At 43.0% G+C, this 17,058-nt stretch overlaps 1 protein-coding gene and 1 long non-coding RNA gene across 2 annotated transcripts; one reads left to right on the forward strand and one right to left on the reverse strand.

The window, feature by feature from the left end:
• Nucleotides 1–1,099: 1,099 nt before the first annotated feature.
• Nucleotides 1,100–8,956, reverse strand: lhx1a (LIM homeobox 1a). Its single transcript, XM_023961718.2, has 5 exons — nucleotides 8,069–8,956; nucleotides 6,303–6,526; nucleotides 5,601–5,884; nucleotides 3,923–4,088; nucleotides 1,100–3,067 (listed from the first exon to the last, which is right to left on the reverse strand). Exons 1-5 carry the CDS (start codon nucleotides 8,236–8,238, stop codon nucleotides 2,691–2,693), a joined length of 1,221 nt encoding a protein of 406 aa, XP_023817486.1. The 5' UTR covers nucleotides 8,239–8,956; the 3' UTR covers nucleotides 1,100–2,690.
• Nucleotides 8,957–9,119: 163 nt separating this feature from the next.
• LOC111948458 (uncharacterized) lies at nucleotides 9,120–11,511 on the forward strand. Its single transcript, XR_002874477.2, has 2 exons — nucleotides 9,120–9,260; nucleotides 11,008–11,511. It is a non-coding gene; the product is annotated as an uncharacterized LOC111948458 (long non-coding RNA).
• Nucleotides 11,512–17,058: the final 5,547 nt, after the last annotated feature.

The following is a 17,058-nucleotide window of genomic DNA, read 5'->3' on the forward strand; positions in this document are numbered from 1 at the left end:
GTTGGGGGTGGGGAGGTGGAATAAGCCTTTGGGCTCGACAGAGACCTATATCCTTCCATCCACCCTTCATCGCCACCTTCCACTCCACCTCCCCAAGCTTGGTTAACTCTCAGGGCCATGATTAATTCATGGAGGATTACAGTTTGGAGGCCTGGGAGAAAAACTGGGATTGCATGTGGGCCTAACCGCATGTGCAGCATTAGGAAGATAAAGGTTCCCTCAGATTTAGGCCACAATCCCAGTGCCTATCTGGCTCCACATTGTGTGGGAGTTTTTTTTTCTTTTCTGCAAAAGATCACACTTCAGTGTTTGAAAGTGTGTACCATTATTAATGTTGCATCAACCAAAATAAGTTTAAAGAATTCCCCCCAGCAACAGGACTGCTTCCCAACAATAAAAGACTGTAAGAAGTAGTGATTCTATAGAGGACTAAGAAGCATAACAAGCACGGAGCTGCAGTCATGGTCAGTTCATCATTGTCCTCCACAGATACTCTGCTAATACTTACTGAGCGTAAGTGGAAGAATGTCAAGCTTTGCAGCTGCATGAAGAGTTGGAATGAATAACTCTCTGCTGGGCCTACTGCAAAAAGCAGCTTCACTGGCTGCTTCTAAAGCGTGCAGGAACGTAAAAATCACCATCAGCCTCCTACTCCTCTTCTACTTGAGGATGAAATGTTCAGAAACTGGTCCAATGCAGCGGCAGGGAACGGAGAGCAGTCAGGTTGACAGTAAGGGATGAGCTCTCATAACTCCCAAGGCAAAGCCGAGCTGTGCAGCATCTCTTTGCAACTCTTTGAAATATTGCGCTCTCCTTCTGTCTCAATTTTGCATATTTTTGTCTTTATGTCACCTTCCACCAAGCGCTGTTTCTGTTTCTCTCTTTTTTTGACTTCTTTTCATGAACTCTACCAAATGTTAACTCGTTATTGTGTCAACAGAGGCCAACTATTGTGCATTGTGTGTGAAGGGAACGTCAGCCATGCACACTGATAAAAGAAGTGACAATGGTCCAAAAGGTGCAGTGATGTGAAGCTGCACGGAGTTTTTCCACTTAACTGTAACAATACAGCCGTTTCAAAGAAAATAGTTAAAAATACTTTTCTGTTTTCTAGATTTATTAGAAACACATCTGTCAACATGTTGAATTTATACAGTGAATGGTCTAATATGCACTGGAGGTCACATAAGCTCAGGTTTATTGGAACAATAAAAGACATACCATGAGGGCTGGATATTTAAGAAAACATGTTTGACCATCATTTTTAATAGGTTTGGATTTTCTTCTTTGAAGACACAAAAATAAAACCTAAGCATATGAACAATTTTATGAATGCATCATCATTAGGCTGAAAAAGAATCACAAATCAATTGCTTCTTTAACACATCTGTTTGTTTCAACACGCACTGCGTTATTAGTGCAAAGCACTTTCACAGTATTTGTGCTCTCTTTTTCAATTTTGGCAAAATGTCTACTTTACTTGGGTTTTTTTATTTTTTTATTTTTTACCTTTTCTGTAAACAACATCTCGTACAAACTAGCACAGTGAATCACAACCCAGCAAATATGTTTTTATCTCCATACAATATAAGTGAAATTGATACAAAAGTTTGGTTGGTTGCTTGGAACATTTTTATGTGGACAAAGAGGTTCTAAAACATATTAGTCAAGACTTTTGGACTCCTGAATTAAATAGATTACGTAAACAGTTGACTGTTATCAGTCTCATTCAGAACCCCAGTAGAGGATTTTTAGAAGGTAGAGTTCTTTTCAGCATTTCAAGTTCATTTCCATTTTTTTAATAAAGGGCTTGCAATCCGTCAAGGGTTTCAGTTGGCTTGCCTTTTGAAGGCAATCTTCTGCAGGTTTGGTGGGACCACTGAAACCAAAACAAGCAGTCCACATGGAGATCATAACTGTAATTTCCTCTGGCCTTCAGAAAAATATGGTGAAAAAGGTTGAGTGTCAATATGGCAGAGCCTTAAAAGGCAAAGAGGTCTGAAGATCTTCTCAATAAACACAAACATATCTAGTACCGCTGACAGTCTGAATTGATGTCAGTTTTCCTAGAGTCAGCACAAAAAAAACAAAAACGAAAATGCCTTGGCCCCTTTATCATCTCTGTAAAGCTATTGAAGTCTTTGACAGTACCAAATGACGGTGCCACGTTTGGCACACATAGTACAAGTTTTCAGGAACTTTTTTTCCCAGCACACCTTCTAATGTTTGTTTCAACTGCTATGGATGGCCACTGACAGGAACCAGCAGCAGAGTGAGGCTGTTCAATAAGACAGGAAAGGGAATTAGAGGCATTTTCGCAGTTTTGCCCTGTTTCATTTTTGCTTTTTTTTTTTCTGGTGCTGGGGGTGTTCTGTTTGTAAGTCCAGTTTTTGATGTTCTGTGGGCGAGCAACTGAAAGAAGCAACGGAAACACCCATACACAATACTGCCAACAGTGAGCATAATTGTTATGCTGGATAAATCTTCTCATAAAAAAGAATCAATAAATGAAGAAAATTCGAAATGATAAGGATAAATAAATAAATATAGTTATAAAAATGACAAATATTTATGTTGTTCCCCCAACAGTTTCCTTGTGTCCTGTCTTGACCCCTGCCCCCAACCACCACCAAACCTTGTTATCCTCCAGATCTGAATCTCTGCCTGTTAGAGCCATGTCGTCCAGAAAGCTACCACACAGTGCCCTCGTTCATCTCCGTGGGCTGGTGAGACAGATGGTTGTATCCGTTGCTGTTTAATGACAGTGAGGTAAAGGGTGGGCTGGGACCGAACACCTCAGATGAGATGCTGTGCAACGGCCCTGGAATGCCAGGTTCTGGGCTGGGAGAGTCCCCTGGGTGGTGGGATATGATATCGGAGAAGCGCTGCACCTCACTGGAGGGATGGTGGCCTGGCAGCGGGTGGTCCATGCCTCCAAGGGGAGTGCCCGTGGGGCCTGAAGAGGGCACGAAGGGGAGATCAACTGGGGTTTGTGCCTGCGATGATGGAGGTCCTTGAGGGAAAAAGTCATAGTTCCCTCCAGGGCCGTAGTACTCACTCTGATAATCTGTTGATCCAAGAAGAAAAGAGGAGATCGGCGTCAGTTCTAATTTACAAGGCTTGTTGTGAAGGGATAATTCCAGGGATGTCAAAAGAGTCATGGAATATATAATACATAGCTTGATTAGTATTATAAAAAGATGGAAAGAGAGAAAAGGAAAAGAGACCCTAGCTGCGCTACATTAGTCACAGAGCATGTTACACTTAAATCAAAACTGCAATTGGGTGGGGAGAACAACGTGGTCACAAAATTAATTAAAATGGAGCTTTTTCATCAGCAGTTCTACCTACTGAGACAAACTTCTTTTTTTGTTTCAGCACAAAATTGTGCGTCATTTTGCTTCAGCAGAAGAGACACAGATCGCACATGTAATGAACTTATATTTTATAGCATTTTAACAGCAGAGTTGCTCAGGCCATGTGACTGGCACTGCAAGGAGAAAAAATCTTTCCTCTGAATTTTCTTTTAAAAAATGTACTTAAGAGCTTAAAGCCAAAAGTCAAAACGATATGTATATGATTAGTTTGATCTTTTGTAAATTTCTTTATTTTTACCATAGGTAAAATAAATTAAAAAGACATTTCCACAAGGAAATGTGTTCATTATTATTGCAGAGCAGAACAGTATATGATGGAATGTTTGTGTGTGTGTGTGTGTGTTTTGAGGCTCCAAATTATTGGAAAAAAATATTAAATGAGATACAAAAAAAATCTTTGTTTTACAGATTTTTAGAGACTCTTTAAGCTCAACATTTAATACTGAAACCGCGACCAACAGCCGCATTTGAAGAAGAAATATAATTTTCCAAATGAAAATGTCCAAATGTCTTCGTCTTTGTAGGGCAAATGGAACCGTCTTTACCTCCGTAGTAAGAGAAAGGTCCGTTGGGAATGAGTTCTCCGGGCTCCAGCCGGTCCACCAGCGTTCTCATCCGCCTCGGGCTCCGGAAGAATGCATGCCTCCGTGCGCCTAACGCGCTCAGCTGCTTCATGCGTCTCTCTTTCGACCGTCTATTCTGGAACCAGACCTGGAAGTGCCAAAGAAAAACGCAGCCGTCATTTCGAGCATAAGCAGAGGCCTCTTCTGCTTTAAAATGTATAAATAATAACATTGCATTCACATGCGCTTTTAAGTCTAAACATATTTTCTATCCCATGGTTAAACTATTTGCACCGCGCGCGCGCTCTGCGCCTTCTGTGGCGCGCGACGGTGCTTGGTGGCGGAGAGCGTTGTGCGCAATTATGGCTACACGAATCAGAGTGACACCTAACCTATCTAATGATCTTTTTGCCCTCCATTTAGCCCGAGTGACGGCCATAGCTGTGAAGCCTTAAAATCTCAAATGAATACTTAATAGGAGGGTTGTTACCAGTGTATTACCGGGCTCCTGCGGTTATCATTTCCTAATCTGTAGAACGGCCTCATTTAATTACGACCCCCACCCTCTCCCCCTCACCCACGGTCCCCTAACAGCAGTTATCCCACTTCCTTACCTCGGCGATCTCACTTACTCTCCAATGAACTGGAATGTCATGCCCTCTTACCTTTGATCATCATCCTAATGTTCAACACATTTGGATTTTTTTAATATAGAAAACATTTAACAACATGATTTTTATCGAATAAAATAAAATACAATTTTAGATTGCCTTTTCAATTATATATAATACACATTTTTTATGTTTAGATCTTAAATAGATAGGCCGATTTTTGTAGTTTGAAATATATCAAAGGTAAATATATAATAACAACAACAACAAAGTATATAATAATACTAATACTAATACTAATACTAATACTAATAATAATAATAATAATAATAATAGATAACGTAGGAGCCTTTAAGGAAGAGTCTTGTGTTTCCAGTTGGCTGGCAGAAGTCATAGAATGGCTAAACGTGATTGGCGCGCCGTGCCAGGACCCTCGGCGCTCTCTGCAGCTGGCTCAGCCAGTTGGCGACTTATCCATGTTGATTGCGCCAAGAATCAAGAATACCCATATAAATTACCCATTTCCAAATGAAGCTCAACCATAGGCCAATCTTTGCTTTAATGAATTCAATGTGACCGCGCTACGTGGAGGGGAGGGGGGCCAGCTTTTAAGATGAGTGAGGGCTGAAGGGGGTGGTGTGGGAGGATGCACGGGTGGAAGGACTGCGGGGGGTGGAGCCTCGCTGATGGGTTGAGACGTGCCCGATCGGCGCAGCCTGGCATCTTGGCAGGGATGTGTGTCTTCATAAAACAGAATATGTGACATCACACCTTTTAATGGGCGCGTAACACCCTATAAAGCAGACAGGGCGCGAGCCCACCTCTACGAAACCTGCAGGGGTCCCAGATTTGTGATGCCGGTGTGTGGACCGTTCCAGACACATGTGAGGAAACTCACTGGACCACAGTAAGACAGGTGCTGAAACCTTTGCGCAACTGCATCTCCAAACACGTTTTTTTTTTTTTTTGTTGGTGCCAATTTGAATATGTCTTGCTTCAGCGCGTCAGACAGACTTACAGCAACTATAGCCAGAGCTGGATATGCTCACCTGGATGACCCTCATGTTGAGCCCGGTTTCCTGAGCCAGTTGCTCCCGGATGTGTCTGGTTGGTTTAGGGGTGGCAGCAAACGCAGCCTTCAGCGTCTCCAGCTGCTTCGCCTTGATGGTGGTTCTGGGCCCGCGCCTCTTCCCTCCCAGGTTCTGGTCGTCGTTCTCGTTGTTCACCGTCTCCTTGTCGGACAGGGCTGCTATCTCCGTGTCTTTTAAGACCACGTCGTCTTGGAGCGGGTCTTGAGAGTCCGGGGATAAACTCGGATCACTGCACGCTGTCACTGCGCGAACAAACCCCCAGCTTTACTTTACGTCACATTCATCACATTTAGGACTGAGCTTCATTCATTTGGGGCCACTTTTCAACAGGCGAAAAACAGAACACTGTCAAATAAATAAATTAGGCTAATGATGAAAACATGTTAAATGAATACATAAAGTAAAAAATTTAAAATCATATATTTTAGCTTTAGAAAAAGTAAAAAGCTTCCAGTTCTTTGCTTTGTGTGGTTTAAACGTTTTGTTTCACATCCCCCGGTTTGTGAAACCAAAAAAAACGGGTTTTCAGCAAAAGAAACAAAAAACCTCATCGGTTGTTTAATCCAAAAATGTTCACATTATCCAAAGATTATTTAAAATTGAAATTATATATATATATATATATATTTTAAATACGACAAGATAGTCATAACGCCTTACCCGAGAGGAGGTTAGTATCTTTCACACTGGAATTACTTAGGTAGTCTTCTTTGCAAACGAATTTGTTCTCGTCTATGATGTAGAGCTCCTCGCCGGTGGACAGCTGCTTGTTGCACATCATGCAGGTGAAGCAGTTGAGGTGGAACACCTTGCTGCGGGCCCTCCGGACCAGGTCGTTGGGAGAGATGCCCTGCGAGCAGCCGCCGCACTTGGTGCCGAACCGCCTACAGGAAGGAAACGAGGCGCTGTCAGAAAGTCGCGACCATTTTGAAGAGTTTAATTAATGATAAGATCAGCAGCCTGCAGCTCTGCTGATGCCGCGAAAGCGGAGCGCCGTAATACATGGACGCTTTAGAAAATGCTGATGCCAGAGGTCACTGGCCTCAATATATATATATATATATATATATATATATATATATATATATATATATATATATATATATATATATATATATATATATTTATATATAATGTTTGTGCATTTTTATTTTTTATCTAGTTATTTATCGGGTCATTTTAAAGTACAGAGAAAAACCTTCAGATAAAGAACATTTGTATGAAATGAACATTAAAAAACATTTTAACTTACTTCTGAAAATTTAATTCCATGTAGTTTATAACAAATATCCTAATCTATCTGCTGTCCTTCGACATTGCAACAATCTCAATAAAATCATACTACTACTACTATTATTATTATTATTATTATTATTATTATTATTATTAATAATAATAATAATAATAATAATAATAATAATAATAATAATAATAATAATGATGAGGTTTAAATTTGAAATGTTTGTATTTTGATCCTTTGTTTTGTAGTTCCCTTTCTCTCCCTTTAAAAACAAAGCTTTCTCTTAGTTGGGCCTGCCTGCGCTGCAGCGCAGCCTCTTTCCCTCAAATCTTTGCATCCATCCTAAAGTCTCACCCTCCTGAGCTTCACAGAGCAGGTTGACGCTGATAAATCCTCCCCACCTCTGACACCCGCGTTCTATGTGGATTGAGCGGCGTGCGCTGCCGACTGACTGCCCGTCTGTGATTGTTTTGTCTGCGGACTTGATCTGTTTAGCTCGTTTACTATTCAAATCCACTTATCACGTCCCTCTGAGAGGGGACTGAGCAAACAGGCGGGGCTGCGGCTCCTGCGGCCGGGTTTGATCTGTGCGCCCTCCTCTCGCTGTTGAAAAGAAAACACACCGAAGTGTCATTTTCTCCTTTTCCTAACAAACCGCCCCCTATTACTTGGTCAACAGGAGAACGCACGGGTTAAATGTCCCAGCTCGTCTTTTGTTCTTCTTAAACAGCAGATGAAGAAGCGACATCATCAATGTCCTGCTTTGCGCGTTTAGGGTCGTTTTGGACTAAAATGAAAAGGTTAAATCAAGCAGCAGACAGAGGACCTCTGTCAAATGTTCACTGTTGCTGGTTTATTCCTGGAAAACGAACAGTTCTTTTTTCTTGTGATTGTTGCTGCTTTCACTGTCCCAAAATAGGCCTACTTTTTAAATCTTTGACATGTTGTGAATTGAAAAATGAAACTAAACGTATTTTCTGCTAACTCTACAGCAGCTGGAATTTGCTGCATTTGAAGTTGTGCGTAATAAGCCTTCACTCTACTTTAATATCGTGTCTTGTATTTATTTCTGCTCCTAAAATAAAGGTTTCTGAGCGCGTCCGGGAGCTTTTCCAACAAACCTGCATGGAAGAACAACCACGTTACAAACACAAACAGTCTTCTGTGCCTCCTTCTCGCTGCTTACCTAAAAAAGTCGTTTTTGCAGTACAGTCTCCCCTCCCGAGAAAAACACTTCTCTGTCAGATTACATTTGCACTCGCAGCACTGCACGCACTTGACGTGCCAGGCTCTGTCCAGCACGTTCAGCAGAAAGCGGTCCAGGATAGGCCTCTCACAGCCGGCGCAGTGGACCATGGTTCGGCTGGGCAACAACCGCCCCCAATGAATGAATAAAGCGCACGCACAAGCAGAATCAAAAGCACGGGGTTAGCATTGACGGGGTGTCTGCCGTCTCCCTCCACGATCCGCCTGCAGCTCCCGGGTCAATGTGCGTGGAGAAGTCAGTCGATGAAACGTCAGCGCGGATTTTTCCTTGCATGCGTAAAGCGCTCCATCCGAAAAGAATTGAACAGAAACGGGGGTCACTAACAGAACAGGTGGGCGTCCTTTCAGGTGAAGATCCCAAAGGGGCTGCGGGAGTACAGAAGCAGTCCTTGAATGGGTCCGAGGGAAAATTCGGCTCACTGGAAAAGAGCAGAGCCACTTAGGTTGTCCTTGCGCTCTTGGAAGTGACGCATCGGTCAAGCAAGAGCGCTGTCTGTCCGTCAGAGATGGAAGATACGTCTAATGAGAGGCTGTCAGATCAGATCTGTCACCAGGCAGAACGCGCATCTGTAAAGGATGCAGTTTGTTTTAGCATGGCAACGTATCCATATCCACTGTCCAAAGACCCACCGAAAATACAACCACACACTCAGGAGAAGAAACCAAAGAACGTCTCTCTCTCCCTCTCTCTGATGGATGCTCCGGGATCTTCGATGCTGGGACAAACTGGTCGCTCCGGTCGCGCGTGGAGGGTAAGTTGACCCTCGGTGTCCAGTGCGGGTGCGGGGATGCGCCGGGTCTCTGGTCTTGCTCCTAAAGCTCCAACCCAGCCTTATTCCTGTCCTCCTGACGTCAGGTCGCACCCTGACCAATCAGCGCCCCGCCATGTAATAAACCATCAAGCCGCCCCATCATAACCCAGCGAGGGTTCCGCGTGCTATTTATGCCACACACTCAAGACACCAATTGTCAAGAATTTTCCTGCAAACTGTCATCTGTTACTGAATGGGTTTGGAGCTGCAGTGAGGGCTTCGAGCGCGGAGAGAGACGCACGAACGCTGCCGAAAAAAGGCTTTTCAGCAAGAAGGGGACAAGAAGAAGAATCTGACCAGGTAGAGGCGAATGCGGGGGGAATATTATGGGGGCTTCATTTTTATTCGCGTAATCTTGCTGTTCCTTTGGAAAGGACGCGCGGCTGCGCGGCTTTGCTTGCTATTATCAGAGAAGAACAGGACGCTTGAATTGTGGACAAACAGCATCAAGCCCTGAATGTAGTTGGAAGTGGGACGTGTCATGCCATCAACTAAATATTTGGCTCCACGGGGGGAAGCAGCGCGTCTGAAATGCAGATGACGCGCCTGGAGATCCTCCGCGCGGCGCCGTCCGCACCGGTGGCGCAGCTTTCTTTTTGGTGTGTGAAGAGGAAGTAAGGAGAGATGGGCAGGCTCGAAAGTTGACAGCTCAGCTGGTCAGGAGCTCGGGCCCATCAGACACAGACGTCCGGTCCACGTGGAGTCCAGCAAGAACAAGCAGGCTAAACTGCGCTCCCCGGACTTGAGTCAGACTCAGAGACAGTTTGTGTTTTCATCATAAACGGGCACAAAGTCAGCGGTATGTCAGACATTTTCTTGTTTCAAAAATATATGTTTACGTTTTAATGCTCCAGTTATTTTAGTCAGTTTATTTCGTGTTTATTAATTATTATTATGCCAGAAAAACGACGTCATGTTCAAAATTATGCTTTTGGCGCCTTGATTTAAAGCTTGTATTTGTGCACTTTTCTCGGTCACAGGCAGACAAGTGACACGCGCGCATCCTCCTGCCGCCGGCCTTTTGCGCATGAGCTCATTTTCATGCAAAAATCCCACCCGTTCAGCTGCCCCCTCCTGGCAAGTGGGGGCACCCCTACAACACCCCGTGAGCTCTTGTGTCACTGACTTTCAGAAAAGAAAGAGATAAGGCACACACGTGCGCGTGCGCCCTGTGGCCTACTCGGTTCTTTTTTTCGTTGTTGTTTTTTGTTTTTGTTTATTCCAAGTAGCTGTCGGCTTTCCGCCTGCTGCTGCTTTGACTACAACTTTGTATTTACTTATTGCATATAAACTGAATCAATATTCAGTCATAGGCTCTTCTGCAGCACAAATACCCTCCAATGCCGAACAAAGTCCTCTTTTTACAACAAAAGTTGATGTTATTTCTATGAGTAGAAGATGTGTTGATAGTGTGTCAGCGAGGATAAGCTCTGCCTGCTTTGCAATAAACCAGAGAGGGAGAGCAAAATGGGGGAGGGAGGGGGGGGGCGTCCAGCCGGAGATTAATTCACCAACAGAAAGAAATCAGAATATGGACTATAAGCTTAAACTATTAAACTATCTCAGCACCCCTCCAGGCACCATCAGATGCTCAGAAGCAGCTTTAACCTCTCCCCTGTAATCCTGTACTTGCAGAGTATTTTTATTCTGACGCGGATATAGCAGCTGTAAATCAGAATTGTGCGTCTGCCTCTGGGTTCAAACTACAGAAGCAGGAATCCCATTTTCTTTCTTTTTGGGGAAATGTATCATTTGCGCGTGACAGTGGCAGATGTATGAAAGAAAGGATTTAAACAGAAAAAAACGAGTTTGAAGGGCCCTCTCTTTAACGTTTACATTGGCTCGTGTTGATGTTTTTTTCTTCTTATTTTTTTTTTTATCAACGCAGGTCCAGTTCAGTGAATGGATGCTCAGCCAGTGAGAGTTGATGAAGTTTGGATCAGTGAAGTGGTCCACTGCCGGATAATGAATCCGAGCTCATGAACGAGGTAGTGAAGAAGATGCAATCATTCTTTCTAAACACGACACGTTTGTTTCTCTTCTCCAGCTTCAGTTTGGAGACACAGCGACCCCACAGCAGCGCGGGGGAAACTGGAAGGAGCGGATTCCAGCATGTGGAGTAAAGCTCAATCCCGCATCCAGCATGTGATTCTCTAGAAAGAGGAAAGGCCTTTAAATGCGAAAGAGGGAGAAACGGAGGGATGCCGGGGGGAAGGCGGCTGTGCGCGCCGGACGGAGCGACCCCTCAGCCGGGGCGACCAGGCTGTCATGAGGGAGGGGCCCTTCAGTAATTCAGCAAGAAATATCACCCCCGACCGGAGCTTTGATCAACGAAGTGTACCGAGGGAGGAAGAGGAGGAAGAGGAGGAGGGTAAGAGTCCGCTGTTCAGCTCTGCTGCTTGCATCATTTCTGCCTTTTTCCCCCCTCCTCTTTTTTTTAGGAAAAGGAAAGTGTAAACAGGTGCTGATGTTCATAATAAGAGCCATGGATCATTCTGACACATGAACACGTTTCTTCTGTAATAAAAAAATCCAACTTCTGCGAAACGTCCTCATTTGTGTAATGTTTCATCTTTTTTCCTGTTTAGTAAGCGTCAGCACGTGGAAGGAATGACGTCAGCCTTTCAAACAGAAACAAGGAAAAAATTGGAGGGGGGGGCATTTGTTTGTTTTAAAAGTGCGGAGAAATAACAACTATTGAATTTTTAAAACCCATTTCCTGTTGCTGTTTCACGATTAGAGAAATCAGCAATGGTAATTCAGAGTTTCCCAATTTTTCTCAGGAAACCTTTCAGCTTTGCTCGATCTGCGCTTTTCGCATGTCACGTGACCGTGCGCCAAGGTGAACCGCTTATTTTAATCGTGTGGTGGAGTTTTCAAATCCATCCATCCATCCATCCATCGTCATTAGGCTGGAAAGAAAATCGCCCAAAATTTTGATTTTTGCGGGAAAAAAGCTTCGCAGCATCAAACAATCGCACTAATTCAATAATCGACCGACCTAGCAGCCCCACTGCACCCCACCCCTGACCGGCAGCCAAACATGCGCCAATGAGAGCTCAGCTTGGATTATTGAACCAGCAACTCTGTGTAAACATTTTTCCAGACTTCCCAACTCCAGGCCGGCCTGCGCCGAGAGAAATCCAATGGGATGATTTATAGATCATCTCCAGCAGCTGTCTCTTCTCAGTTCGTTACCCCCACCCCCCTCCACCTTCCAACTACACCCAAGGATTTGCTGCAACCGACCTCAAACCATCACAGCGGCAGCCGCGTGCCCGCGCGCTCGCGCTTCTCCGACGCTACTTTTTGATGAAAGAAATAAGTCTAATACAGATGGATGAATGGGGGAGGTGGTGGGGATGGGGGGGGGGGGGGGGGGGTTGGCACGAGACACCGAGGTCACAAACAGGGCTCCACAAGATCCCGCCCTTTACTTTAGGGGGTGAATACAATCCAGAGGAAAATGATTTATAGGCCGAACAACATCAATGATAATAATAATAATAACGCACAGCATTAAATGATTCCATTGTTCCTTCAGTTCTCAGAATAGGAGCTCATTTTATTAAAAGGGAAGCAGCCAGAATGAGCCTGATATTTAAAAAAGGTTTTTAAAACAACTCATTAAACTCACAGCTAAAGCTTGGCAGTAGTAAAAATGACGTCAGCAAGTAATGAGCTGATGGAGAATTTTCAAAGAAAATGCAGAAAAGTCCCAAACAAATAATCTTATACTTTTACATGAAACGACTACTTTTTTACATAAAAAAATAATGCTCTTTGGCTTTTTTTACATGAATAAGTTCAAAATAGTGTTTCATTAAATTAAACAGAAAATGGATGATTTCTGAAAGAATGAAACGCAGAAAAAAAGGAAGAAGGAGACTAGAAGAGAGACGCTGGTGCCATCGGAGCCAGTAGGCCTGGAGGGAAGCAGCCCGCAAATCACTTCTAGTCTAGATGAATGCGTCTGCGAGATGATTCTGCAGGAGGTGAAAGGGCCGGGATCACTAATGATTAGAATAGAAAGTGAGGCGATAACCACTCCCTCTGAGATGTGACTAATAACTGCTGGCCAAAGCTGAGGGGACCGGCTGCACAGCGGCCGATAGCTGCTGCTGCTATAGCCCGGCTCGAAAATACTTCAATAAAAAATACAATAAAGAAAAAGAGAAAGCTGGAAACGGGGTCGGGGTGGATATGCCCGCAAGCACGGGGAGCTGCTGCTGCTGCTGATACCAAACAGCCTGCAGCGGACGCAGCCGCCCCTGCAGCCGCCTCTTCTCCCTATTATTTGTTTAAATGATGATGATAACGATGAAGATCTTCCGTGATACTCTACTGAGCAGTGACGGGCCACTCCTGTCAACTTCAGGTTGTAGCCTACGTCACAACGATGAACAAAACCAAATCAAATTCGTTTCACTTGTATTGATTACAACAATGTTCAAATGTGCTTAATGTTGTAAGTTTTTTTAGGCCAATTCAGTAAAATAAATAAACAGTTTCTTTGAGTTTTCTTAACGAGGCCTAAACAGGTGAGAATATTACATTGGGCAGAAATAAGACTATATTTGAATTATGTTACTGCCATATATCTATATATATAGGATTTGAAAAGTTGACCTGCTTCAGGCCTATACTCTGAAACGTCACCTGGACCACCCTTCTGAAGTCCTGACTCCACAACCGAGCCACGACAGAACCCGGATAAAAGAGCATCTTAACCAGCGCACAGCAGGTATCCGCACCTGTTGGCCTACCTTGGCATTAGGTTCTGCTTAACAAAGCAGCAAAAATCAAACAAATCACTGAAACATTCTAGGAACATGTTTCTCTGTAATTATTGACCATAAACTCTAAACAAAGTGAACAGACTCCAACACCGTCCAGTAGTAAATATGCTCATGGCGGAGTCAAATGGAGACGATGGGAAAGAGTGAACGATGCTGCTGTGCTGCTCCCGCCACATTCAGTGCCGCACTATTCATCCTCATGGACGCTTCTGTGTGCGCAAAAGGCGCAGTAAAGCCCGCATCAAAGCCGCGGCTTTATTTTTAGATCCCATAGATCAGCGAACAGACAAAGCTTTATTTTCGCCAGGAGAGCGATACGTTACCTCCGCCTTACGGTTTTATGTTGGAGAGGTGTCAGCTGCTGCAAATGGATGGCTAATGTATAGGCAAGGCGCTGCTCGCTGCGGCATGCTGCGCGTCAGGCGAGAGCCGCGGGAAAGAGCGGCGGGGATTTAGGGCCCCTCGGGGCCCAGCACGGGGGAGCACCGGGGGCGTCCGACTGTCATCGGTGTCGAAGCTGCAGACGCATTGGTGAATGCGTGATGTGATTATTATTATTATTATTATTCAATAAATATGTCATATATGGTGTAATAATAATATTAAGGATACATTCAAATAAATAAAATATGTCTCTTGCACAGGATAAAGTCTGAAAATATCAAACTGAAAAGAAGAAACTGAAAAGACAAGAAAAATGGTCACATAACAATCAAAGAAGGTCAGAATTCTTAAATCTAGCAGTCCACTGTGAGGGTTCCACTGTGGACTGTGTCACAGTGGGAGATACATAAATGTATCATTGATGTAATTCTCTTGTCATTGTAAGGTGCATTAAAGTTTGTCCTCTCACACTATCATCAAAGGAGTTTAATGGTTGAGTGGTTAGGCTGAAAGACATGGGCCTACTAATAATACTTTTTATCAGTTTGTCTAAATAAAGATCCAACCTATACGTTTAGATTTTTAAAGTAAATCACCAACAGCTGTGCATTGCTACTGATCTGAATTTCTAACTTGTTTGTGTATTTAAAGTGGTTTTGTGTGTGTGAACACAGCTGGAAGATTGACAAAATGATTTCACAAAGATGGCGCCTGGATGGATTTCTCTGTTCCTGTTGGGAACTTTCCCGACAGCTGATTTTTAAAGAATTCTAATTCTTTTTTTTCAGCTGCAGTTTTCAGTCCTGAGTCAGATTTTCTCCAAACTAGCAGTGAGATGAGACAATATGATAAGGAGATGTGGACAATCTTTTCAACATAAGTGAACACTTTAGGAGGACCTAGAAGGGGGGAAACATTTTAGCATTCATGATTTACCTGACTTTAAGCTGAAGAAGACGTACACTGATTAAGTTACAAATTTGTTTTTAATTTCTTTAATGCTATTGTGGTTCGATGGAAAACTTGAACTACATTCAAACAAAATAAATCGTAGAATGGATGTACTAATTCAGTTTCATCACTTTGAATCATTTTAATTTCAATTGAACTCTTAAAAAGAATTTACAGAGTAAACTGCTATCATCTCAATTTTGGTTTTGCGCTCATAGAAGTTAAAAAATTAAAGATACTAAAAATGAAATGCATAAGTGCTAACAAACAAATATCTGAATTGAATTCATCACATTTAAATGTCGAAAATAGATTTTGCATAATTTCCAATGAATGTAAACATTATCTCTGAAATCTTCCCATCAGACTTTGGAACAGAACCCTTTAGCACCATTAGCTGGTTAAAACTGAGCACAGCATTGGATCCGTGACACAAATGCAGATTTCTCGCTGTATGCTGCTAAAAATTTAACAAGATTTACAATGCCACTCAAAACACAGAGCTTCCCTGTCATATTTTTCCTTCATGCTAAATAGAAATCTTAAGAAGTAATTGGAATTTACTGCATACCTGAATAACTGCATATAAATAAGCACACATTTCATCAGGGGGTTCACTGACACTGTTTGGTCTCATAAAAACCGCCGCATACATTAGAATACACAACAAATAATCTTATTTTGCTGCAGCCTTTGCTACATGCTTGGGATTTCATCCAAATTACCGAGGATTCAAACAAGCGTTTTCAATTTATTAAACCTATATGGGCAACATTTCATTTTAATGGGACAATTTATTTCTGGGAAGGGATTATCAAGGGTTGCTGGAAACCATGGCAGTGTGTAAATACGACAGTGTTCATCTCATTTGGTCGGGCCGGCTCTAACTGGATGCAGCAAATTCAGGTGCATGGCAAAGGCCTCGTCTTTCTAAATTATTGCTGGAACTGAAAGGCGAAACTTGCTCATTGACTTTGGCCTTGTGTTCTAGACAAAATTCTTTAACTCTCAACACCTTGGTGAGCCTGCGTGCTCTTTCTGAGTTTGGTGGAGGAGAACGCAAATCCTCTGAATGGGATTGGCAGTCATGCCCCTGGTCTCATGGCCAGACACACACAGGAGGGAAAGTGGCCATCGACGATGCAACCCCCCAGTTGAGAGGGCTCAGCGGATTTGGAGATAATGACATTGTCGGCCCTATTAAGATTCACATAAACCGTCTCACTGCACGACCCCATTTCCCTACGTCCTAGATCTGTGTCAGAAGCACTGACAATTTCCTAATTCCAAACAGGCAGAAGGGACAAAAAGAATATTTTGATCTGATATTTTCAGAAGTACAAATGAGAAAATTGCTTTGTATCTCTGCACCCGTATAGGTCATTGTTGTATTTTTTAAATGGTCAGGACCAGTTTTTTTGTCTTTTCTGTCACAAGTTTTTCATTTGACTCTATGCATGTTTTTTGGGATCACAGGGGTTCCTCATGTATTGTGGGGATTACATTATAAAAATAATCAGCGATAAGTGAAGTCCAAGTAGTAAGATTACAGATGTTTTAAAGCTGTAAACTTCTCACTGCACACTTTCTCCACTTTTCTCAGACAGACATGAACATTTCCAGACTTTTCTCGGTTGTTTAAATTGTTAAAGTTCAAACCTTCATAGAAAAATAAGTCCAGTATTACAGAATAAAAACAATGATTTGACCTGCGATTCATGTAACTCTGCTAAACTGCACGCATTCTGTACAGGAAACACAGCATGGAGGAGACTGATTGACAAGGTCTACAGCCAATCAGGACACAGGGCGTAGTGCTGTATACTGAGCACTGTTAAAAATAAAACGATGCAAAACTGTCCTGAAAATATTTAGCAAAACAACAAGAGCGAGAACGGTAAACCGTGACATAGAGAGGGACACTGTATTTTCTCCTTTTCATTGACCCAGGAATTATTCAGATA

The sequence above is a fragment of the Oryzias latipes genome, chromosome 13 (assembly GCF_053564925.1).
Source record: "Oryzias latipes strain Hd-rR chromosome 13, Olatipes_Hd-rR_3.1".
Classification (NCBI taxonomy): Eukaryota; Metazoa; Chordata; class Actinopteri; order Beloniformes; family Adrianichthyidae; genus Oryzias; species Oryzias latipes.

What these genes read in the sequence shown, in the direction of transcription:
- lhx1a (XM_023961718.2), bottom strand. Translation starts at nt 8,238, where the DNA reads ATGGTCCACTGCGCCGGCTGTGAGAGGCCTATCCTGGACCGCTTTCTG. An exon ending in TCAACATGAGGGTCATCCAG is followed by an intron (nt 4,089 to 5,600) that starts GTGAGCATATCC and finishes TGGCACTTCCAG; the next exon opens with GTCTGGTTCCAGAATAGACG. An exon ending in ACCTTTCTCTTACTACGGAG is followed by an intron (nt 3,068 to 3,922) that starts GTAAAGACGGTT and finishes TTGGATCAACAG; the next exon opens with ATTATCAGAGTGAGTACTAC.